Source organism: Salvelinus sp. IW2-2015, linkage group LG9, assembly GCF_002910315.2.
Source record: "Salvelinus sp. IW2-2015 linkage group LG9, ASM291031v2, whole genome shotgun sequence".
Taxonomy (NCBI): domain Eukaryota; kingdom Metazoa; phylum Chordata; class Actinopteri; order Salmoniformes; family Salmonidae; genus Salvelinus; species Salvelinus sp. IW2-2015.
Window position 1 is genome coordinate 22,864,138 of NC_036849.1, and position 25,357 is coordinate 22,889,494.

General features: G+C 44.7%; 1 protein-coding gene across 2 annotated transcripts in view; it reads left to right on the forward strand.

Moving 5' to 3' along the window:
- The window catches only part of LOC111968835 (rho guanine nucleotide exchange factor TIAM2-like), a 99,515-nt gene that overhangs the window by 62,238 nt on the left and 11,920 nt on the right, over nt 1-25,357 (forward strand). Inside the window, exons 15-16 of one of the 2 annotated variants that reach the window (XM_023994726.3) lie at nt 6,513-6,616; nt 23,848-24,039. In XM_023994726.3, the coding sequence (XP_023850494.1) occupies nt 6,513-6,616; nt 23,848-24,039 (296 nt within the window). Of the gene's footprint in view, nt 1-6,512; nt 6,617-17,642; nt 17,906-23,847; nt 24,040-25,357 lie in introns of those variants that run through there. The other variant, XM_023994729.3, reaches the window with a different exon arrangement.

Sequence of the window (25,357 nt, forward strand, 5' to 3'; positions counted from 1 at the left end):
CCAGCATTCAAAAGTGACCAAAACATCAGCCAGGAAGCATAGGAACTGAGAAGTGGTCTGTGGTCACCACCTGCAGAACCACTCCTTTATTGGGGAGTGGTTTTCACAACAGCATGTGAAATTTTTTGTCAATCAGTGTTGCTTCCTAAGTGGACAGTTTGATTTCACAGAAGTGTGATTGACTTGGAGTTACATTGTGTTGTTTAAGTGTTCCCTTTATTTTTTTGAGCAGTGTATATATATAACTCATATACATACTGTATTTAGCAGATGTTATTGCGGGTGTAGTGAAATGCTTTTGTTCCTGTCTCCAACAGTTCAGTAATATCTAAGAATACACACAAATCTAAAAGTAAAATAATTCATTTTAGAAATATTAGGACGAGCAATGTCGGAGTCCGGAGTATAAATACAGTACCAGTCAAAGGTTTGGACACACCTACTCCTTACAGGGTTTTTCTTTATTTTTACTAAWTTCTACATTGTAGAATAATAGTGAAGACATCAGAACTATGAAATAACACATATAATACCAAGAGTGTGCAAAGCTGTCATCAAGGCAAAGGGTGGCTACTTTGAATAATGATTTGTTTAACACTTTCTTTGGTTACTACATGATTCCATATGWGTTATTTCATAGTTTTGATGTCTTCACTATTATTCTACAATGTAGAAAACCCTGTAATGAGTAGGTGTGTCAACTTTTGACTGGTACTGCATATATACACTACCGTTCAAAAGTTTGGGGTCACTTAGAAATGTCCTTGTTTTTGAAAGAAAAGCATATTTTTTGTCCATTTTAAAATAACATCAAATTGATCAGAAATACATTGTTAATGTTGTTCCTTTGTCCCGTGTCTGTGTTCTTTTGCCCATCTTAATATTTTATTTTTATTGGCCAGTCTGAGATATGGCTTTTTCTTTGCAGCACTGCCTAGAAGGCCAGCATCCCGGAGTCGCCTCTTCACTGTTGACGTTGAGACTGGTGTTTTGCGGGTACTATTTAATGAAGCTGCCAGTTGAGGACTTGTGAGGCGTCTGTTTCTCGAACTAGACACTCTTGTGTACTTGTTCTCTTGCTCAGTTGTGCACCGGGGCCTCCCACTCCTCTTTCTATTCTGGTTAGAGCCAGTTTGTCCTGTTCTGTGAAGGGAGTAGTACACAGCGTTGTACGAGATCTTCAGTTTCTTGGCAATTTCTCACATGGAATCGCCTTCATTTCTCAGAACAAGAATAGACTGACTAGTTTCACAAGAAAGTTATTTGTTTCTGGCCATTTTGAGCTTGTAATCAAACCCACAAACAGTTTTCAACTGTGCTAACATAATTGTAAAATAGTTTTTTAATGATCAAATAGCCTTTTAAAATTATAAACTTGGATTAGCTAACACAATGTGCCATTGGAACACAGGAGTGATGGTTGCTGATAATGTGTCTCTGTACACCTACAGTGGGGAGAACAAGTATTTGACACACTGACGATTTTGCAGGTTTTCCTACTTACAAAGCATGTAGAGGTCTGTAATTTTTATCATAGGTACACTTCAACTGTGAGAGACGGAATCTAACACTGCAGGATTTTAATCCATGACGGCGTAGTGTGTTACTAATGGTTTTCTTTGAGACTGTGGTCCCAGCTCTCTTCAGGTCATTGACCAGGTCCTGCCGTGTAGTTCTGGGCTGATCCCTCACCTTCCTCATGATCATTGATGCCCCACGAGGTGAGATCTTGCATGGGGTCCAGACCGAGGGTGATTGACCGTCCTCTTGAACTTCTTCCATTTTCTAATAATTGCGCCAACAGTTGTTGCCTTCTCACCAAGCTGCTTGCCTATTGTCCTGTAGCCCATCCAGTCTTGTGCAGGTCTACAATTTTATCCCTGATGTCCTTACACAGCTCTCTGGTCTTGGCCATTGTGGAGAGGTTGGAGTCTGTTTGATTGAGTGTGTGGACAGGTGTCTTTTATACAAGTAACGAGTTCAAACAGGTGCAGTTAATACAGGTAATGAGTGGAGAACAGGAGGGCTTCTTAAAGAAAAACTGTGAGGTCTGTGAGAGCCGGAATTCTTACTGGTTGTAGGTGATCAAATACTTATGTCATGCAATAAAATGCAAATTAATTACTTAAAAATCATACAATGTGATTTTCTGGATTTTTGTTTTAGATTCCGTCTCTCACAGTTGAAGTGTACCTATGATCAAAATTACAGACCTCTACATGCTTTGTAAGTATACCAGACCTCTACATGCCTTTGTAAGTAGGAAAACCTGCAAATCGGCAGTGTATCAAATACTTCTTCTCCCCACTGTATATAGATATTCCATAAAAAATAAGCCGTCTCCAGCTACAACAGTAATTTACAACATTAACAAATGTCTACACTGTATTTCTGATCAATTTTTTGTTATTTTAATGGACAAAAATGTGCTTTTCTTTCAAAAACAAGGACATTTCTAAGTACACTATAGACATTATGGACAGTATTGGATAGATATGTATCTGAAGAATACGTAGGATAGAATAGTATATGTACAGCAATAGTTGAAAAGGATGACCTTGACTAGAATACAGTATATACATATGAAATTAGTAAAACAGTATGTAAACATTATTCATGTGACCAGTGGTCCATGTCTATGTACGTAGGACAGCAGCCTCTAAGGTGCAGGGTTGAGTAACCGGGTGGTAGCCGGCTATTGAAAGTGACTAAGTTCAGGGCAGGGTACTGGGTGGAGGCCGGCTAGTGATGTCTATTTAACAGACGGATGGCCTTGAGATAGAAGATGTTTTTCGGTCTTTCAGTCCCATCTTTGATGCACCTGTACTGACCTCACCTTCTGGATGATAGCGGGGTGAACAGGCCGTGGCTCGGATGGCTGAGGTCCTTGATGTCTTCTGGCCCTTCCTGTGACACCAGCTGTAGATGTCCTGGAGGGCAGGCAGTGTGCAACCGGTGATGTGTTGGGCAGACCGCACCACCCTCTGGAGAGCCCTGCGGTTGCGAACGGTGCAGTTGCCGTACCAAGTAGTGATACAGCCCGACAGGATGCTCTCAATGGTTCAACTGTAAAAGTTTGTGAGGGTCTTAGGGGCCAAGACAAATTTCTTCAGCTTCATGAGGTTGAAGAGGCGCTCTTTGCCTTTTTCACCATACTGTCTGTGTGGGCGTACTATTTCAGATTGTCAGTGATGTGTATGCCGAGGAACTTGAAGCTTTTCACCTTCTCCGCTGCGGCCCCATCGATGCGGATGGGGCTGCACTCCCTCTGCTGTCTCCTGAAGTCCACGATCAGCTCCTTCGTTTTGTTGAGGGAGAGGTTATTTTCATTGCACCACTCCACCTGGGCCCTCACCTGCTCCCTTTAGGCTGTCTTGTCGTTGTTGGTAATCAGGCCTATGACTGTTGTGTCGTCTGCAAACTTAATGATTAAGTTGGAGGTGTGCGTGGCCACGCAGTCATGGGCGAACAGGGAGTACAGGAGAAGGCTGAGCACCCACCCTTGTGGGGCCCATGTGTTGAGGATCAGTGTATTGGAGGTGTTTTTGCCTATCTTCACCACATGGGGGGCGACCCGTCAGGAAGTCCAGGACCCCCTACAGTATGGACCCCTTGGGGTCCAYGGATCCCCGGTTGAATACACCTGATGTATACTATATCTACTGTGCACTGAGACCAGTAAACATACAACATGTCTCTCTACTCAACGCTGCCAACAAGTGTTCCTGGCTGTGGCAGATGGCTGGTGATATAGTCACAGTCACACTTCCACAGAATTGCTGCTACTTGGCAGATACTGTGTTAGGACTGGGCCTACTATCAGTAGGTGTGGGTACCACCAACCTTCCTCGATTCCGCTCCCAACACTTTCTCTGGAAATGATCTATCAACAAGCTGTTGCGCTGACTTGCTTCTCTCCACCAATGTGATCTCATTATTGAAAGGATGCCAGAATATCAGACAAATTCTGTGGAAAGTGCCAACAATTGGTTTTCTGTATGAAATGACATTACTATTATAAACATTATATAAACACAATACTAATCATCACTCATCTATCAAAGAATTTGGCTGACAATTCTCCAGCTCTCTCTTTTACAGCCCTCCCTTCCTTCCCTACGTCTGCTTATCTCTGTCTGTAGAGGATCATTTAGATGAGCTGTTTGTCACTTACACCCTATTAAGTCACCACAGACTTCCTTTTTATGAGAGTCAAATACATCCTCAAAACCCATCAGCCCCAATACGTTATACTTCCTCAAAACCCATCAGCCCCAATACGTTATACTTCCTCAAAACCCATCAGCCCCAATACGTTATGCTCCTCAAAACCCATCAGCCCCAATACGTTATCTTCCTCAAAAACCCATCAGCCCCAATACTATCTTCCTCAAAACCCATCAGCCCCAATACGTTATACTTCCTAAAACCATCAGCCCCAATACGTTATACTTCCTCAAAACCCATCAGCCCCAATACGTTATACTTCCTCAAAACCCATCAGCCCCAATACGTTATACTTCCTCGAACCTAACGTAGCAGGCTTAAAAGAAACACCGTTAACTAGATCCCCCTATATACTGGTCTTAACGAGAAGAGAGAGAAAAAAACTGTCTGGGGAGTTCTCGAGGTTCTCTTCTACACTGTTCAACCAATTCGGTAAATGTGGCAGAGGAGTTGAGACGGAGTGTCGCCTTGGTTAACGTCCAAAAGTGGAAGTCGCGTCACGGTCTCTTTCCATTTTCCTTGAAAACTGGAGCATCCAGTTGTTGAGGACTCAGCAGAGACTATACTTCCTGAAAATCCATCAGCCACATTGACCCTTCAGAGTCCGCCGGACCCGATGAGCAGTGGAAATGTCTAGAAAGGTCTTAAGCATAGGAACATGTATGTTCAGGGGAGAGAGGAAGTGTTTTAATAAGAAGGTGTTTTACTGAAGGTCTCTTCCTATCGTAGGCTTAGTTTCCGGTGATGACTGACACAGTGAGGCAGGGTTCTGGAGGAACGCCTCGCATGCAGCTAGCTGAAACAGTCACAGTTGCATGAGCAGGCGTTATTCTTTTAAACTACACATAGTTTTACTCTTCCCCGACTGGCATTCATTTCTAAGGTGAGGGTATCAAAATATATAGTCATGTTTTCCTCTACTGTATATTTATGTTTCATGACTTTGAAGAAGTGTCTTTTATACAGTGGAAATTACGTTTGTGTAATTGCTTTAGCTGGTGACGCTTCGGTCTATGTCTTCATAGTTTTGCTTGTTAGTGAAATGATKATGAATTTTCATGCAGCAATTTGAATCTCTGAGGGATTATCTCACCACACTATTTATACAGATAGGGTTTTCATGTAATTATGCTTTAGGTCATTTATTCTGCGTATGAGAACTGAGAAAGTTTCTCCTTCAAGTAGTTAGGGTGTTGAGTTCTCACAGTTGTAAAAGAGAGTGAATGACAGTAATTTGTCACGACAACATCCTGAACCAACACCCCAGGCAACACTTCACACTACAGGACTGATGATGACATGCAGTACAACTTACTGAAAACTGTGTAGCCACTGGCTTGCCACTCAGATGGAGATAAAAGCATCTTACTGTACATAAGATATGAGATAGGCCTGCAACATGACTGCAGTTTAATCCTCTGCCTCTAGAGGGGGTGTGATCCCAGTCAGGCTGACGAGGGTGATGAGAGGTCAACTCTCTGAACCATACTAGTGTGACAACAACCAGGCAAGACCCCTGGTGTGTGTGAAATGTTTTGTGACATGTTATATTGCTTTGAGATATGCTTAGTAGGGAAAGGGTTTGTTCAGCTACATCTTTCTGATAAGTGCCTCTGAAAAGCCTCATTCTTCAGGTGTTTACCTACCAATCAAAAGGTCAAATCAATTGATTGTGCTCATGTGCTGAGTTGATTTCCCAATAGCCTGTGAGTTTGTTAGAAGCAGGAAGGGAAGAAGGCAGGAAGGGTAGATATCCCTACCAGACCCAGTTAGTGTAATCAGATCTGACCTCAGTTAATCCGGTGCCTTTAACCAGAGGCACTGTATGACTGCGAGCTTTCCCAAAATGTGATTTTTAGGAAAACTGCTACAGGAGTTAATTATCATCAGCTCTCCGCTGAGACCATGTCCAACAGACGAAGGGAACTGTTCGATTGGTTCCCTTGACTGACAAATGGAAGAGGCACTTCACTGTGATGATGTTTTAGAATGCTGCATGTCTAGTCCACATCTCACTGTCGACACCTATGATTGCTTGGTACACTGGTACTACAGAACTGTGTGTGTGCTATGTGGTCAGCAGATGGATGCTGAACTGTAATCATCACCCCATCTCAGAGGAAATGGTGTGTGACAGCACTGGCCTCGAGGACAACAGCATTTCCTTCATACATACCAGTATTCCAGTTGGCTGTGCTTGTATTAAATGGCCAAGCCAGTTAACTATAAAACAGTGAACATCATCCCGTAAATGTGATGCTAATGCTAATTGCTGTGTCTTGCAGATGTGTCCTTGGTGCCAGAGGTCCTTGGTGAGTCCTTAGGCTCTGGGCTGGAGAATGGTCTACAGCACTCCCACAACGGCCACAGGGCCGTACAACACAGCAAGGTAAGACTGAATCTACGCTGCCACTGGTACTGCCCACACTGGGCAGGATGAGTCAGAATAAACATACAGAGAGGAAGACAGATTGAGGGAAAGATTAATTCACACTATAGAATAATCAACAGAGCTTTGAGATCATGAACATAAGCAATCTTGAAGCATAGTTGCTAAAGTATATGTGTGCAAATGAGTGTGTGTGCTGTGCGTATAAATGTGTTTACTGCTCGGCGCCCCTCATCAAGGACAGCTGTGCTGTGGTAGCCAGGCTGAAGATGACTTGGCACCACTCTTAGAGAGATCTGTATATAATTACACCGTCCTGGGCTCAGTCGAAAGACGGCTTGTTACTGTCACACTCAGAGAGAGGCCCTGTGTCTCGGTCTAATGCCCATACTGTCAACACTCCTCTGCCTGCTATTAACCTTCTCACTGTCACACTGAGGCCCCAGCACATGAATATTACCCCAGATAGACATCCTGAATAGTAGAGAGTTGTAAAGGCAGTCAGGGTTGGTCTGCTAGGGATGAGGCAGGGTCCAAAGCCCACTGCTAGCATCATTTCCTTCATGGCTCCATCCCTAGCATGGAGGGAGAATAGACCTCAGTATCTCTGTCGCTCTCTCTGCCTCTCTCTCTCTCTCTCTCTCTGCCTCTCTCTCTCTCTCTCTGCCTCTCTCTCTGTCTCTCTCTCTCTCTGTCTCTCTGTCTCTGTCTCTCAATTCAATTCAAATTTCTTTATTGGCATGACGTAACAATGTACATATTGCCAAAGCGTACAATATTAACATAATTAAAATGATAATAATCAAGATTGTCAACGGGGCATTCAGTAACCAAAATAATCAAGGGTAAAAATAATCATACAATAACAATGGCTTAGAGGACAGTGCCTGTCAGTCACTATCCCTCATCTTATGGCAGGCAGCAATGTAGTGCGCTGCCAACCCACAGCTCTCTGCGTCCCCCCCCATTCTCTGCACCCCCCTAGCATAATCTCATCAGAGAGGTCTGAAACCTTGAATAAGGGTTTCAAATTTGGGGAAATGACAATCTCTAAATGTTTTATATTGTCAGGAACTATTGTCTACCCTTCTCAATGGCAAGACTGTGCTCACTGAGCCTGTACTTTATGTTTTTTCTAAGGTTTTGATCAGTAACCATGGTTAAATAGTTTGCCATGGTGATAGCACTGCATTTTGCTTTGTGCTTGTGTTTCCCAATAGGTAGTGTAGTTTTGTTTTGACTGTGTTGTAATTTGGTTGTAATTCTGATTGATTGGGCTTCAGTGTGTTAGAAGAACAGGTTTGTGAACTCAGGACCAGTTGGATGAGGAGCTATTTTCTTTGCTTAACTTTCTGCATTGCAGGGCTTGGTAATGATAGAGGATGTCACTGTATTTATGATGTATCCAAAACTAAATTACTATTTTTTTGAGTTTTTATTATTAGTGGATGTTGGCCTAATTCTGCCCGGCATGCATTGTCTGTAGTTTTCTCCTGGACATGTAGCAGAATCTTACAGAACTCTGTATGCAGGGTTTCAAAGCGGTGTTTGTCCCATTGGGTGAAATCGTGTTTTGCAAGTGGACCCCACACCTCACTGTCATAAAGTGCAATTGGTTCAATGACACATTCAATTCGTTTTAGCCACGTTTTTATAGTTATTTCAATTTGAATTTGTTTTTTAATTCCGGAAAATGCCTTGCGTGCTTTCTCTTTCTGTTCATTCACTGCCTCATTGATGTGTCCAGATGAGCTTATATTTAAACCTATGTAATTGTAGTGTGTGCAATACTCTGTATATTTTGTACCAATTGAAAACTTTGGTCTTATTCCCTGAGATCTGGATCTTCTCTTGAAAATCATTATTTTAGTMTTTTTGGGGTTTACTGCCAGGGCCCAGGTCTGGCAGTCCTGCTCTAGCAGGTCCAGGCTCTGCTGTAGGCCATGTGCTTTGGGTGACAGCAGGCACAGGTCTTTTAACCTCTTAATTGTGGAGACTCTCTCGGTCTCTGTCACTCTCTGTCTCTCTCTCTCTCTTTCTCACTGTCTCTCTCTGTGTCTTGTACGCTCTGTCGGTCTCTCTCTCAATTAAATTCAATTTTCAATTCAAAAGGCTTTATTGGATTAGGAAACATATGTTTGCATTGCTTATTTCCCTTTTGTTTATTGTCTACTTCCATTGCTTTGGCAAAGGAAATAAGCAATCAAAAATAAACAGTAAACATTACGCTCACAAAAGTTTTAAAAGAATATAGACATTTCAAATGTTATATTATTGGCTATGTACAGTGTTGTAACAATGTGCAAATAGTTGAAGTACAAAATAAATAAACAAATACATATAGTTGTATTTACAATGGTGATAGTGCTCCACTGATTTCTGTCTCTGTCTCTGTCTCTGTCTCTGTCTCTCTCTCTCTCTCTCTGTCTGTCTGTCTGTCTGTCTGTCTGTCTGTCTGTCTGTCTGTCTGTCTGTCTGTCTGTCTGTCTGTCTGTCTGTCTGTCTGTCTGTCTGTCTGTCTGTCTGTCTGTCTGTCGTACAATTAAAGTCAGGAGGTTGTTTTCCCTTCCTATCTGGGTGAATATTGTTAGCGAGCAATTATACCCCAAGCCTACATTTTTGATTTCAAAGAGTTTGTTGTGTTATCATGTTCTGATTTAGGACTGAATAGTGACTTGGTCAAGGAGGCGAGGCTGGGGAGCTCTAGACTAGCTCTGTAGCAAGAAAAGTGTAGGTCCCGGGTAATGCACCGCAGCTTTCATCACTTCCAAACTGTAACATCTCCACTTTTCGTTCTGTAAATATGCAAATGAATGTCTCTTGATTCAATTCATGTTTATTTTTGTCCCAGGGAGTTTTTGTTCTTGTCAGTTTATTTTTACATGTAAATAATAACTTATTTAAGTCATTAAAGTGTGTTTATGCGTCATGTTGGAACACTTTATTATTGGGCTGCATTAATGAGTTCAGTCATCTGAAGAGCCAGGTTTTAATGATCCGGACTTCAGTGGACTGAACAGTAACAGTGCAGCACTGAGGAGAGATAATGATCTGTATGCTGTTTGATGCTCCTAAAATCTCCCTCTCGAGACTATACACTGGCTACACATATCTAGGCTGACTATTTGCTTGCACCCCTGTGTTCAGTACTTGTATACAGCAGATTGTCAATGTGTCATTCTGTAACGTCCCAATGCACTGTTACATTATACATCACAGTGCTACCATGCCTGTAGGGTTTACTGTGTAGTATGTCCCAGTCGGCTGTGTTCAGTCTGTGTAGTAGCTGGTCTGAGGTCAGTGAGGAGGTGGATTAGCGAGGACAGGCTCCTCTGCTCTCTCTCTGTTTGCCCAATGACAAGAATGAGTCCCGTGCGCTGGGATCTGCACTGCAGTACCTCTGGCTGCTGTTGCACTGGCCACTGTGCTTGTCTTTGTACAAACTGAGGTGTGTGTGTGTGTGTGTGTGTGTGTGTGTGTGTGTGTGTGTGTGTGTGTGTGTGTGTGTGTGTGTGTGTGTGTGTGTGTGTGTGTGTGTGTGTGTGTGTGTGTGTGTGTGTGTGTGTGTGTGAGAGAGAGAGACTGTGTGTGTGAGACTGTGGCCGAGCTCCCTGCCATCCAGGACCTCTATCCCAGGCGGTGTCAGAGGAAGGCCCTAAAAATTCTCAGACTCCAGCCACCCAATTCATGGACTGTTCTTTCTGCTACCGCATGACAAGCGGTACTGATGCACCAAGTCTGGAACCAACAGGACCCTGAACAGCTTCTACCACCAAGGCATAAGACTGCTAAATAGTTAGTCTGGTAGCTATTTGGTTAACTGTTTAACTATCTGCATTGATATTTTTGCACATACTCTTTTGACTCATTACGCTGCTGCTACTGTTTATTATCTGTCACTTTACCCCTACCTATATGTATACATCTACCTCAATTACCTCGTACTCCTGCATGTCAACTCAGTACTGATACACCGTGTATGTAGCTGAGTTATCATTACTCATTGTGTATTTATTATTACTTTTATTATTACGTGTTTTACTTTCCTGTTAATTCTCTAGTTTCTCTCTTTCAGCATTGTTGGGAAGGACCCGTATGTAAGCATTTCACTGTTAGTCTACACCTGTTGTTTTCAAAGCAAGTGACAAATGAAAATGTACTTTATTTTATTTGCGTGTGTGCGTGTGGGAGTTGTGTTTGTGTAGACGTAAGCGTGTGTGAGCAAGAGATACTGAGACATCTTGGTACATTGTCACGCCCTGACTTTAGTTATATTTGCTTTCTTTATTATTTTGGTTAGGTCAGGGTGTGACAAGAGTGGTTTGTTTAGTTTTTGTATTGTCTAGGTTTTTTGGCTTGTCTAGGGTTTTTTGGTTATCTATGGGGATTTTGTATTGTCTAGGGGTATGTAGGTTTATGGTGGCCTGAATGGGTTCCCAATCAGAGACAGCTGTTTATCGTTGTCTCTGATTGGGGAGCCTATTTAGGTTGACATTTTCCATGTTGGTTTTGTGGGTAGTCGTCCATGTTTAGTTGCCTGGATGCACTACGTTGGCTTCACCTGTCGTTTTGATATTTATTGTTTTGTTGGCGACATCGTTAAATAAAGAAGTATGTACGCTCACAACGCTGCGCCTTGGTCCACTCCTTTAAACGGACGTGACATACATGCAGTAAAAGCGAGCATTTGAGATATTGTTGTGGCAAATCTGATTACCAGAGTCAATTTGTGTCCCTGAGAAAAACAATCTAGTCGATGGGAAGAATATCACCCATGTATCAGGAAGGCAGCATAGATACCCACTGCCACAGCAGCCAGTCATCCAGCCAGCCAGTGATTGAATGGAGATGAATGGGAAGGAAAGACTAATTTCAAGCCTCTTGTCACAGCATGTAATCGCCTGCTGCAGAACACTGACTGACTTTGATTAATTGGTCTAGTGGTTTCGAATTTGCTCATATTACAGGGATGAGCAGTGTTGTTGTGTCTAGAAGTGCTTACAAATCTTCCCTGCCTGCTGCCATGTTGTTGTTGTTGTTGTTTGGGGATTTGTTGCTAATGCTATTGGTCTCGAACCCCAGGCTGTAGTGACTCCGCAACACTGTGATGCAGTGCCTTAGACCACTCTGCCACTCTGAAGGCCGATTGGATCATTTCTAACAAATCAGAGTATCAAAGCCAATGACTCATTTTCAAAATGCTGCTTTACCCACGTGTTTAGCAGGACAATAACCTACAACACAAGGCCAAATCTACACTGGAGTTGCTTACCAAGAACGCAGTGAATGTTCCTGAGTGGCCAAGTTACAGTTTTGACTTAAATCTGTTAGAAAATCTATGACAAGACCTGAAATTGTCTAGATCACCAACACCTTGACAGAGCATCCAGAATTTTGAATAGAATAATGGGCAAATATTGCACAATACTACTGGTGGGCAAAGCTCTTGGAGACTTACAGCTGTAATCACTGTCAAAGGTGATTCTAACATGTATTGACTCAGGAGGGTGAATACTTATCTAATCAAGGTGTATTAGTATTTTATTTTTCATCCATTTTTTTGGTGTTCAAATTTTTCTTCCACTTTGAAATCAGTGTTTTGTGTAGATCAATGACAAAAAAAATCACAATTACCTTAATTTCAATCCCACTTTGTAACGCAACAAAATGTTTAAAAAATCTAAGTGGGTAATACTTATGATACCCACTATAGATACCATCCATAAACACTATGACACAAAACATTTTCAACCACATTTACAGCTTGTTGTAATACCAGTTTGTTGTAGTCATTAATACCAGTTGAGGAGCTGTACCACTGAATGAAATAGCATATTATATCACACATCACCAGCCTCTATAGGCTGGCAGTGGTATGAAGTTGTTGTGTCACAGATACCATTGGTCAACTGGCTGAGCAGAGTAAGTTCCTTAACTTCCTCCAACCCTTCACTAAGATCCTTTTAAAGGGATTTTACCACACAAAGGGCAGCAACCACACCCTTCCCTTACCCTTCCTTTCCACCAAAGTCCAGTGGCTTAGTTTGATTCACTAATTGACGATTTAGTGACTGTGGGGAAACAAAAATTGGTGCTTCCAGGAACTGACTGGGCAGCTTACTGTAAATGGCAGCATGTATTTTGGGTGCCATTGCTGTTAAGAATTCCGTTGCTCTGTACTCGGGTCTAGGCTGAGAACAGCTGAAATGGGTTTTCAAAACCTTTTTATATGTGTGAATGTGAGAGGTCAGATATGCTCTCCATTCACTGTGTTATTACTACTCTCCTCTAGCAAAGACCAATGGACTCTAGAAATAAAGACCAATGGACTCTAGAAATAAAGACCAATGGACTACAACCCCTTTAAACTTCTCCCACCCACTTAAGTCCTCCTTGGGGGGAGGCCCCTAAACACAGACAATTCCAGTCCCCCCTCTCGTGCCTGCCTGTAGAGTGGGTGGTGGTGATGACTAAGTCTATCAGTCACCATATGGCCGTGACTAGCCTTATAATCTGGGTTTATGGCTGGGGAGTGGCCCCAGCATCTGGAGCAGGCCCACTGCAGAGCGATAGAGGGAGAGGGAAGGAGAGATAGACCTATCGATGGAGGCGTAGATGGCTCGCCAGAGGAGAGGAAGAGGCGAGCTGGGGAGCGTTGGAGTCAGCCCTATACCATAGCTCAGGGCTGGTTGGTGGATTGATGGGTGAGAGGAGGAGGAGGAGGGTGGTGGCGGAGGAGGAGGAAGAGGCCAGGCCCTGCATCTACCTCACCAACCTGATGTTTTACATTTTACATTTTTAATTGAACCTTTATTTAACTAGGCACATCAGTTAAGAACAAATTAGTCATTATTTACAATGACTGCCTACCCCGGCAAACCCGGACGATACTGGGCCAATAGTGCACTGCCCTATGGGACTCCCAATCACGACCGGATGTGATACAGCCTGGCTTCAAACCAGGGACTGTAGTGACGCCTATTGCACTGAGATGCAGTGCCTTAGACCGCTGCGCCGCTTGGGAGACCAGTCCCAGGCTCGGTGCTCCCTGCTGGCCATGTGCTGGTTCTGGCCAGGAGGCTGTGAAGCAGAGAAGGACCTGTTTCTGTGCTCGGCCCTGCTCACCCTCAGGCAGCTGCTAAAGGACAAGCTGGCCCAGCTGCTAGATGACATGGCTGGATGAGTGGCCTGTGAGAAACCTACTGCCCCTGACCCATGCACTGGACTCCTGGTAACACACCTCTGCCTTTTCTAGGTGTTTGAGCACGGTTTATTATAGGCTGCCACAGTATATACTGTAGTGTCATATGTTTCTTCAGTACAGATTCCAGGTCATGCTAGTAGTGGGATACTGTATCACTGGTGTTTTGTGCTTTACACTTCTCCAACCTGCCTCTACTGATGATTTATTGAACTATATAGATTGCATACAGTACATTAATGCATAGCAGCTCCCCACTGGATCAATGGTCAGTTCAATTCACTCTGATATACTACTAGGTCAAGAAGGCATATTTAATTATTTGGATCCCCATTAGCTTTTGCAGAAGCAGCAGCTATTCTTCTTGGAGTCCACAAAAAAAAAAAAACATGACAAGTAACAAAACACTGATTGATACACTGATAGTCAACGACAGTCACACACATTTGAAATACAAACCATTTTTACCAACAATACAACTGTAGTGCTAGCATTGGGCTACTGTATCACTCTTCCTCTTCTATTTAATACAAAATAATATTGGTACTTTTTACCCCTTTCGTGATATCCAATTGGTAGTTACAGTCTTGTCTCATCGCTGCAACTCCCGTACGAACTCGGGAGAGGCGAAGGTCGAGAGCCATGCGTCCTCCGAAAAATGACCCCGCCAAGACGCACTGCTTCTTGACACACTGCTCGCTTAACCAGGAAGCCAGTAGCACCAATGTGTCGGAGGAAGCACGGTACAGCTGGCAACCGAACTCAGCGTGTATGCGCCCGGCCGCCACAAGGAGTCACTAGAGCGCGATAGGACAAGGACATCCCAGTCGGCCAAACCCTCCCCTAACCCAGACGACGCTGGGCCAATTGTGCGCCGCCTCATGGATCTTCCGGTCGCAGCTGGCTGAGGCACAGCCTGGGATCGAACCCGGACCGGTAGTGATGTCTCTAGCACTGCGCTGCAGGCCCCCACTCCTCCTCTTCTATCTCAGTATTAATTTGCACCCAGGATAGTCCTACTGGTTTGTCAACCTGTCTCTGGGAAGAGTTTATTACCAAGTAGGTCAGAGGGAAGGTTGGCTTGGCTGTTACTGGTTTTATGGTTGTGCTTTGTATTAGGGACCGTTCTGTGGGTAGCCTGCTAGATGCCCAATCGGATGTTATCAGACATCCTCTGTGGCAGGTTTGTGGCCCAGCGGTAGTGTTGGCTATCACCATTCTCTGTTTTATATCAGGGCACCAGGTCATGCGGCTAGCAGGCTTCACCATGCTTCTTCCTGTGCTTTCAATTTATATGAACTGGTCTCATGTTGAGAAATTGTTCACTTCAATATTAGTATCTTTCCTATGCTGTTGTTTTGTATCAGTCATATTTGGCAGGTAGGGGTGCTGCTAGCGTTTTCCTACTTTGTTGTTCTAGTCGTGGGGATGCAATATAATACTGTTGTTCTCAACCCCCTATGGGGACTCCTCAGAATGGATTTTTAATCTGAGGGTGTTTCATTATTAAAACATTCACTCTGAAGTCTCCTCAGAGACCCCGGTGGAATAATATTTGTTTAGAATGAATAATAAAGCATATAATGGGAATAGCAGAGGGACTGGGGCCCTCCCTCCCTGTTTGATTTATGAGAAACTGTCTTTATTTATTGAGCCCTAAAAAGCAGATGGCAACATGACACAATAGGCCTAACCTGAGGGATGAATCTGCCTCTGTCAGAGCCTTACTGTGGTGTGACAGGACACTCTCCTGTGAGCAATGGGCTGAGCCGGCCCGAGGGACGCCCCGTATTTTATCCCCGGCTTTACACTTTAGACGTTCCATTCGGGTTTGTTTATTTTCGTAAAAAGAAATTATTTTGGCGCCTGGAGGATTCTTCTTTGATTTGAAAAGCGGTTCATAACTTAAAGTAGGCTGAGCCTTCTGCTTTTAATGACTGTTTTAGTGTCTGGCGGTGAGAGGGGAGAATGAACAGTATCCGGCTTCACTCAACTGTTTGATGTCTGGCGGTGAGGGGAGAATGAACAGTATCCGACTTCACTCAACTGTTGTATGTCTGCGGTGAGAGGGAGAATGAACAGTATCCGGCTTCACTCAACTGTTTGATGTCTGGCGGTGAGAGGGAGAGAAATGACAGTATCCGGCTTCACTCAACTGTTTGATGTCTGGCGGTGAGAGGGGAGAATGAACAGTATCCGGCTTCACTCAACTGTTTGACAGCTCTTGTTTGTCTTTGGGCTGTGTTTGTTTCTAACCTCACTGTATATGAATAATATTTGAATAACATGTCAGTGGAGCCAGGTTGGAGTGCGTTCTGACCTTGGCTTAGGAGACGTTGGGAGACACAATCTACCTACCTCATCCCCATATTGTTTTTATTTACTTTTCTGCTCTTTTGCACACCAGTATCTCTACTTGCACATCATCATCTGCTCATTTATCACTTCAATGTTAATCTGCTAAATTGTCATTACTTCGCTACTATGGCCTATTTATTGCCTACCTCCTCATGCCTTTTGCACACACTGTATATAGACTTTATTTTTTTCTATTGTGTTATTGACTGTACGCTTGTTTATTCCATGTGTAATTCTGTGTTGTTGTTTGTGTCGCACTGCTTTGCTTTATCTTGGCCAGGTCGCAGTTGTAAATGAAAACTTGTTCTCAACTAGTTTACCTGGTTAAATAAAGGTGAAATAAAAAATTTAAAAATAAAAATTTGTTCTGACCTTGGCTTAGAAGACACTTGGATGTGTTTGGCTGCCAGTGTGTGTATGAAAGAGAGGTGTTGTGGATGACACCTTCCCCGTGTGTGGAAAATACCAGGCTTGTTAATCACCCCAGTTGGCGAGCAGGAGTAGTAATCTCTCCACAAACCGCTCCTCTTCACAAACAGCTCCTTCTGACCTCTACAAGGTCAACATGATTAGGATTTCACATGAACAATACCTAGCCTTTGCGATCACATTGGAGTTTGTGAAAGAGATCATCAACATATATCCAGTGTTATATCTTTAGTGAAGTTATATCTTTAGTGAACCACATACTTTCAGACATTCCGAAACCTTTTAGACACTCATTTTGGTTGCATTCTCGGAATGCCGTTAACTACAAAGGGTTGGGAGCTAGTAGAATGAAATATCATGTTTCTATGCTGAGACATTAGTGAGGCTAGTTATTTGTGTTATGTGTTGGAGTGGTCTGCCCCCACAGACCTGAGCCTCTAGTCAGGTGACCTGGGTTTGGAACAAAATAGTCTCTGAGTGTCTCTCAGCTACAGTAGTAGCCTCTACTAGGCTTTCACCTCCACGTCGGCGAGCGAGGCCTGGAAGCCAAAGCTACTCAGCTTGTGACCTCGGGTAGCTTTGTTTGCAAACACTGGACTCAAATCCCCCTCAATTGTCACACCAGACGCCTCAGTAAGATGTTGTTTTCYGTGACGCATAGCTTCTAAAGATAGGCTTAGACTCATGTTTTTCTTCAAAAGCACCCAAAATACTTAATTAAAGGGCCCCTCCTCCCTACAGCATGACCTGTGTTGTTGTCAGTTCAGATGAATGCCCCCCTCTGCCCCTGAATCCCCCTGGCCTGTTGAACAGATGCAGCTATTCCTGACAGTATATCCAGCAGCCCAGAAGAGTCCTCATTGTATTGATGTGTTGAGGCTGCATGGCCAGTAACACTCGCAGCCTGGCCTCTGCATTATACTCTCTGGAAACTGACCAGGGTCACGTGGACCAGAGATGGGATGGTAGAGAGAGAGAGCGTGAGGGAGGAATGCCCCTCCGTTTGCATTGTCCGCTCGGTCCGGCCGTCCACTCCGATTGATATGCAGATTGGTGCAGGCAGCAGTTTTTTGTCAAATGCCTAMACTCTCAGAACCTCTAGGATCAGGATGAATAGCTAGATCCCATCAAGTACAGTCCAGTCAGCACCAACCAAGTGTGGTTTATCGGTCAGACACAGTCCAGCCGTGATGCCAGCGTCCAGGCCGGGTAGGCTGCATAGGAAGGGCTGTAACCTGGCCCGTAGGACCCAGAGACAGGCCACAGCAGCCTGGAGGCTCCTCTACAGTCTGCTCTTCATGGTGAGTAGGACAGAGAGGGATTGAGATCGAGAGGCTTGATGATTGCCATGGGAGTAGAGTTGACCGTTTGGAGAGGGAAGGACAGCAGTAGTGGGTATATGGGGTTCTGGTGTGGCGATGGGTATTAACCTCTATGGCTCAACATGTTTTAGGGCTGTAGGTGCTGTGACAGATGCTGAAACTATTCCTCATGGTGAGAGGGAGAGGGAGATGTCTGGCTTTACAGCACGGATAGGAGATGGGTTGTCCTTTTGGGCTAATTGACAGGATAGGATTCAGCTCATTCTACCTAGCATTCCCACAGGCTTTATGCTTGTGAAATCAGAAAAACCCCACAGTTCTGGGTTTAGTTTTGGGTTAACCGAGGGATGTAGAATTGAGACTAGCGCTGTCGGACGTGCTTGTCCGAGCCGGCTTTGCAGGTCTTAATTGGATATTTGGGTTAGTCGTCAGGTGTTGGACTCAGACTGTGTTGTTGGGATTGTTGTGTGAGACAGAGACTTCTGAGTCACGTCTGAGTCTCTCTCTCTCTCCCTCTAGTCATGCTCTTACAGGTCACTCTTATTAAGAACTGATTCAAAGTCCTGCTGCGAGAAAGGGAGAATCCCTGTGTGTGTGTKTGTGWGTGRGTGKGTGYGTGCGTGCATCCATGCCTGTGTGTGTAGCTCTGTGTGTGTTTTCTCCAGATCCTCTGTAGGCCTAGGACCTCAGTGACTGCAGCAGCAGAAACAAACTGCAGGCGAGAGCCGCACACAATTACTGCTATCTGTCTGCGTGAGGCAGGTTTGCCTCTGAAGCTGCCGCAGGGTCTTTGAATAATATGTCAACATGATATTCTTCAACCCTTTTTCCTCCTTGAGCTGGTCTCCAAGCCTTTCAGCTGCAATATGGAGAAGCTTTGGTCTGTGTTAGTGTGTGGGTGAAACATATCCACTACATTCAGTGTGTGTGCTTGTCTGTGTGTGTGTGTGCGCGCGTGTGTCGATGCTCGCCTGTATGCGTGAGTCTGTTATTTTGTAAATCTACAGTCTACAGCAGTATAGAATCCTGTCAGTGTGGTGCTCTCCTCTCAGTAGCATAGTGGGACAGCTGAGTCTCAGTGTAATTATCATTGCTCACGCAGAGACCCAGAGCTGCTGATTGGGTGGTCCTGTCTAGAGGCCAGCCTAGCCTATCCCAGGCCTGAATCCTCTTCCCCTCAGTGGGTCCCTGAGCCACCAGCCTCCTGAGCCCAGCCCTATGCCGTAGCTATACTTCTCCCACACTGCTGCCCAGTGACTTCTCTGTCCTCTCTACAGATTAGTTTTGAAGCTGCTTTGGCACCCGGTCTCCTGATTGGCCATGCTATAATTAGCTATGAGCTGCTGGCTTAATAGAGGACTTGATTTGGGTCCTGCTGGGTTGTTTACAGTGTATTGATTTGTATGGTGTGAATGTGTGTGCGCTGTGCAATATTTATGGTGACAAGCAAGGTATTTTCTGAGACTTGCTTTTTTTTAATGTAACGATCAGCGTTTCTCTCACTCAAATACCACACCACACACACACACGACAACACACAACACCACACACACCACACACAACACAACACACACACACCACACACACACACACACACACACACACACACACACACACACACACACACACACACACACACACACACACACACACACACACACACACACACACACACACACACACACACACACACACACACACACACACACACACACACACCTGTCAGTACTGGCACTGTAGAGATACTAGAACTATAGGAGCCAATCACAGCCCTGAGCCGATCACACAGCTAGGACTGTGTGATACTGTAAACTTGTTAAGTTGCGCTCTAAGCTATGGTTTAGTTTTTGTGTGCTTCGTACTGTATGACAGCTTGTTATGGTGATCGTTTTTGAAATACAGTTCGTTCGGAAAGTATTCAGACCCTGCGAAAACAGGATTTTATAAATTTTAGCACGTTTTAAAAATAAACAGAAATAACTTATTTACATAAGTATTCAGACCCTTTGCAATGAGACTTGAAATTGAGCTCAGGCGCATCCTGTTTCCATCGATCATCCTTGCAATGTTTGTACAACTTGATTGGAGTCCACCTGTGGTAAATTAAATTGATTGGAGATGGATTTGGAAAGGCCTGTCTATATAAGGTCCTACAGTTGACAGTGCATGTCAGAGCAAAAACCAAGCCATGAGGTCGAAGGAATTGTCCGGAGAGCTCCGAGACAGGATTGTGTTGAGACACAGATCTGGGGAAGGGTACCAAAACATTTATGCTGCATTGAAGGTCCCCAAGAACACAGTGGCCTCCATCATTCTTAAATGGAATAAGTTTGGAACCACCAACTCCTCCTAGAGCTGGCCGCCCGGCCAAACTGAGCAATCGGGGGAGAAGGGCCTTGGTTAGGGAGGTGACCAAAAACCTGATGGTCACTCTGACAGAGCTCCAGAGTTCCTCAGTGGATATGAAGGACACCCATCTCTGCAGCGCTCCACCAATCAGGCCTTTATGGTAGAGTGGCYAGACGGAAGCCACTCCTCAGTAAAAGTCACATGACAGCCCGCTTAGAGTTTGCCAACAGGCACCTAAATACTCTGACCATGAGAAACAAGATTCTCTGGTCTGATGAAACCAAGATTGAACTCTTTGGCTTGAATGCTAAGCGTCACGTCTGGAGGAAACCTGGCACCATCCCTATGGTGAAGCATGGTGGTGGCTGCATCATGCTGTGGGGATGTTTTTCAGCAGCAGGGACTGGGAGACTAGTCAGGATCGAGGCAAAGATGAACGGAGCAAAGTACAGCGAGACCCGTGTTGAAAACCTGCTCCAGAGCACTCTGGACCCAGTCTGAGGTCCTAAGGGTCACCTTCCAACAGGACAATGACTCTAAGCACACAGCCAAGACAACGCAGGAGTGGCTTCGGGACAAGTCTCTGAATGTCCTTGAGTGGCCCAGCCAGAGCCCCGATCTAACATCGCTGGAGAGACCTGAAAATAAGTGCCCAGCAACGCTACCCATCCAACTTGACAGAACTTGAGAGGATTTGCAGAGAAGAATGGGAGAAACTCCCCAAATATCAATCAATCAAATGTATTTATAAAGTCCTTTTTATATCAGCCGATGTCACAAAGTGCTATACAGAAACCCAGCATAAAACCCCAAACAGCAAGCAATGCAGATGTAGAAGCATGGTAGAAGCAACTCCCTAGAACTCCCTAGAAAGTCAGGAACCTAGGAAGAAACCTAGAGAGCAACAAGGCTCTGAGGGGTGGCCAGTCCTCTTCTGGCTGTGCCGGGTGGAGATTATAACAGTACATGGCCAAGATGTTCAAACGTTCATAGATGACCAGCAGGGTCAAATAATAATAATCACAGTGGTTGTAGAGGGTGCAACAGGTCAGCAGCTCAGGAGTAAATGTCAGTTGGCTTTTCATAGCCGATCATTCAGAGTTAGACAGCAGGTACGGTAGAGAGAGTCGAAAACAACAGGTCCGGGACAAAGTAGCACGTCCGGTGAACAGGTCAGGGTTCCATAGCCACAGGCACAACAGTTGAAACTGGAGCAGCAGCACGACCAGGTGGACTAGGGACAGCAAGGAATCATCAGGCCAGGTAGTCCTGAGGCATGGTCCTAGGGCTCAGGTCCTCCGAGAGAAGAGAAAGAGAGAGAATTAGAGGGAGCATTCTTAAATTCACACAGGACACCAGATAAGACAGGAGAAATACTCCAGATAACAGACTGACCCTAGCCCCCCGACACAAACTATTGCAGCATAATTACTGGAGGCTGAGACAGGAGGGGTCGGGAGACACTGTGGCCCCGTCTGACTATACCCCCAGACAGGGCCAACCAGGCAGGATATAACCCCACCCACTTTTCCAAAGCACAGCACTAGAGGGATATCTTCAACCACCAACTTACTACCCTGAGACAAGGCCGAGTATAGCCCACAAAGATCTCCCTGACGGCACGAACCCGAGGGGGGGCGCCAAATACATGTGTGCCAAGCTTGTAGCATCATACCCAAGAAAACTTGAGGCTGTAATCGCTGCCAATGGTGCTTGAACAAAGTACTGAGTAAAAGGTCTGAATACTTATAGTACCAGTCATTAGTTTGGACACACCTACTCATTCAAGGGTTTTTCTATGTTTTTACTATTTTCTACATTGTAGAATAATAGTGAAGACATCAACTATGAAATAACACATATGGAATCATGTAGTAACTAAAATGTGTCAAACAAATCAAAATATATTTGAGATTCTTCAAAGTAGCCACCCTTTGCCCTTGAAGACCGCTTTGTACACTCTTGGCATTCTCTCAACCAGCTTCATGAGGAATGCTTTTCCAACAGTCTTGAAGGAGTTCCCACATATGCAGAGAACCTGTTGGCTGCTTTCACTTCACTCTGCGGTCCAACTCATCCCAAACCATCTCAATGGGGTTGAGGTCAGGTGATTGTGGAGGCCAGGTCATCTGATGCAGCACCCCATCACTCTCCTTCTTGGTCAAATAGCCCTTACACAGCCTGGAGGTGTGTTTTGGGTCATTGTCCTGTTGAAAAACAAATGATAGTCCCACTAACCGCAAACCAGATGGGATGGCGTATTGCTGCAGAATGCTGTAGTAGCCKTGCTGGTTAAGTGTGCTTTAAATTCTAAATAAATCACAGACAACGTCACCAGCAAAGCACCCCACACCATCACACCTCCTCCATGCTTCATGGTGGGAACCACACATGCAGAGGTCATCCGTTCACCTACTCTGCGTCTCACAAACACACGCCGGTTGGAACCAAAAATCTCAAAATTTGGACTCATCAGACCAAAGGACAGATTTCCACCAGTCTAATGTCCATTGCTCGTGTTTCTTGAACCAAGCAAGTCTCTTCTTCTTATTGGTGTCCTTTAGAAGTGGTTTCTTTGCAGCAATTCGACCATGAAGGCCTGATTCATGCAATCTCCTCTGAACAGTTGATGTTGAGATGTGTATGTTACTTGAACTCTGAAGCATTTTTTTGGGCTGAGGTGCACTCAGACACAAACTCTAATTAACTTATCCTCTGCAGCAGAGGTAACTCTGGGTCTTCCTTTCCTGTGGTGGTCCTCATGAGAGCCAGTTTCATCRTAGCACTTGATGGTTTTAGCGACTGCACTTGAAGAAACTTTAAAAGTTCTTGAAATTTCCCGTATGACTGACCATCATGTCTCTTTGCTTATTTGAGCTGTTCTTACCATAAAATGGACTTGGTCTTTTACCAAATGGGATTATCTTCTGTATACCATCCCTACCTTTTCACAACACAACTGATTGGCTCAAACGCATTATGAAGGAAAGAAATTCCACAAATTAACTTAACAAGGCACACCTGTTAATTGGTGACTACCTCATGAAGCTGGTTGAGAGAATGCCTAGTGTGCAATGCTGTCATCAAGGCAAATGGTGGCTACTTTGAAGAATCTAAAATATGAAATATATTTTGATTTGTTTAACACTTTTTTTGGTTACTACATGATTCCATATGTGTTATTTCATAGTTTTGATGTCTTCACTATTATTCAACAATTTAAAAAGAAAGAAAAACGCTTGAATGAGTAGGTGTGTCTAAACTTTTGACTGGTACTGTACGTAAATGTGACATTTCCGTTTTATATTTGTAATACATTAGCCACCAATTTAAAACCTGTTTTTGCGTTGTCATTTGGGGGTAATATGAGGGGGAAAAATACAATTTAATAAATTTTWGAATAAGCCTGTGATGTTACAAAACGTGGAAAAAGTCAAGGGGTCTGAATACTTTCCGAATGCACTTTATATCTATGTGGTAAGATAAACAAGATAAAAGTCCTTGTGATCCTAGTAAGCTTTGTGTACATGTTACTCATGCAGTCCCTAACCTGTCTCTATCGCCCACTGTAGAGCGTGGAGACGGTGTGCATGCTGTACCACACCTTCCAAGAGGGCTCCGGGGGCTTGGAGGGCCACAAAGACCCCCCACACCCAGGGGCCGAGCCCACACTGCTCAGACCCTGCCCCCGACACATGAGTGCCACCGAGAGGCTCCGCAAGGTCATCCAGGAGCTGGTGGACACAGAGAAGTCCTATGTCAAGGTAATGATTTGTTATCTGGCTATTATGTTTGTTTAAGATAATGGCAAATTTCCCCGAAACAGTCAATTCAGTTGCGCCAGGATGAGCTGGAAAGAGAAAGCCACTGAATAGTACCGAGACACGGTCTGTGTGGACCTACCTACCTACCTACCTACCTACCTACCTACCTACCTACCTACCTACCTACCTACCTACCTACCTACCTACCTACCTACCTACCTACCTCACTGTAGGATCTCAGGGCTTCACTGGTGATATTCCTATTAGGCTGATTTACGGCCCCCGCCCACAGCCAACGCAGCACATCACAGACAAATGGTTACAGCCGCTGCAGAGGACGCTGGAAGGCCATTCTCTCCCCTCTACAAATCACCCACCCACCGCCTCCCAGAGAGAGAGAAAGAAAGACAGAGAGAGACAAGGTGGAAATCATGAAAGGAGCTCTTTAATGTGAGAGAGACAGAGACCGAGAGAGAAAGAAAGACAGAGACCGAGAGGAGAGAATGAGAGAGGAGAGAGAGAGAAGAGAGGAGACCAACAGAGAGAGACCGAGAAAGAGAGAGAGACCGAGACAGAGAGAAATTGAGCGAAGAGAGAGATTGAGCGAAGAGAAGACCGAGAAAGAGAGCGGCCGAGAGAGAGACAGCAAGAGACAGAGAGAAAGGAAGAGACCGAGAGAGACCGAAAGAGAGACCGAAAGAGAGAGATTGCGAGAGAGAGAGAGTGAGCGAAGAGAGAGAGAGAGAGAGAGAGACGCAACAGAGAGAGACGAGAGAGACCGAGACAGAGAGAAATTGAGCGAGAGAGAGACCGAGAAAGAGAGCGGCCGAGAGAAGAGACCGAGAGAGAGAGACAGCAAGAGACAGAGAGAAAGAGAGAGACCGAGAGAGAGACCGACCGCGAGAGAGAGAGATTTTGAGTTGATGAGACGAGAGCAGGAGATGAGCGAGAGACCGAAAGAGAAGAGATTGAGCGAGAGAGATCGAGAGAAGAGTGAGCGAGAGAACCAGACATTGAGCGAGAGGGACCGAGAGGACATTGACGCGAGATGGACGAGAGACATGAGCGAGAGCGAGACCGAGAGAGCGAGAGGACACGAGGGAGACCGAGCGAGAGAGAATGAGAGAGAGAGGAGAGGAGACCCAGAGAAGAGACGAGAAAGAGAGAAGACCGAGAAGAGAGAAAAATGAGCGAGAAGAGAGCGATTGAGACCGAGAGATTGAGCGGCCGGAGAAGAGACCGAGAGAGAGAGACAGCAAGAGACAGAGAGAAAGAGAGAGACCGAAGAGAGAGACGACCGCGAGAGAGAGAGATTGAC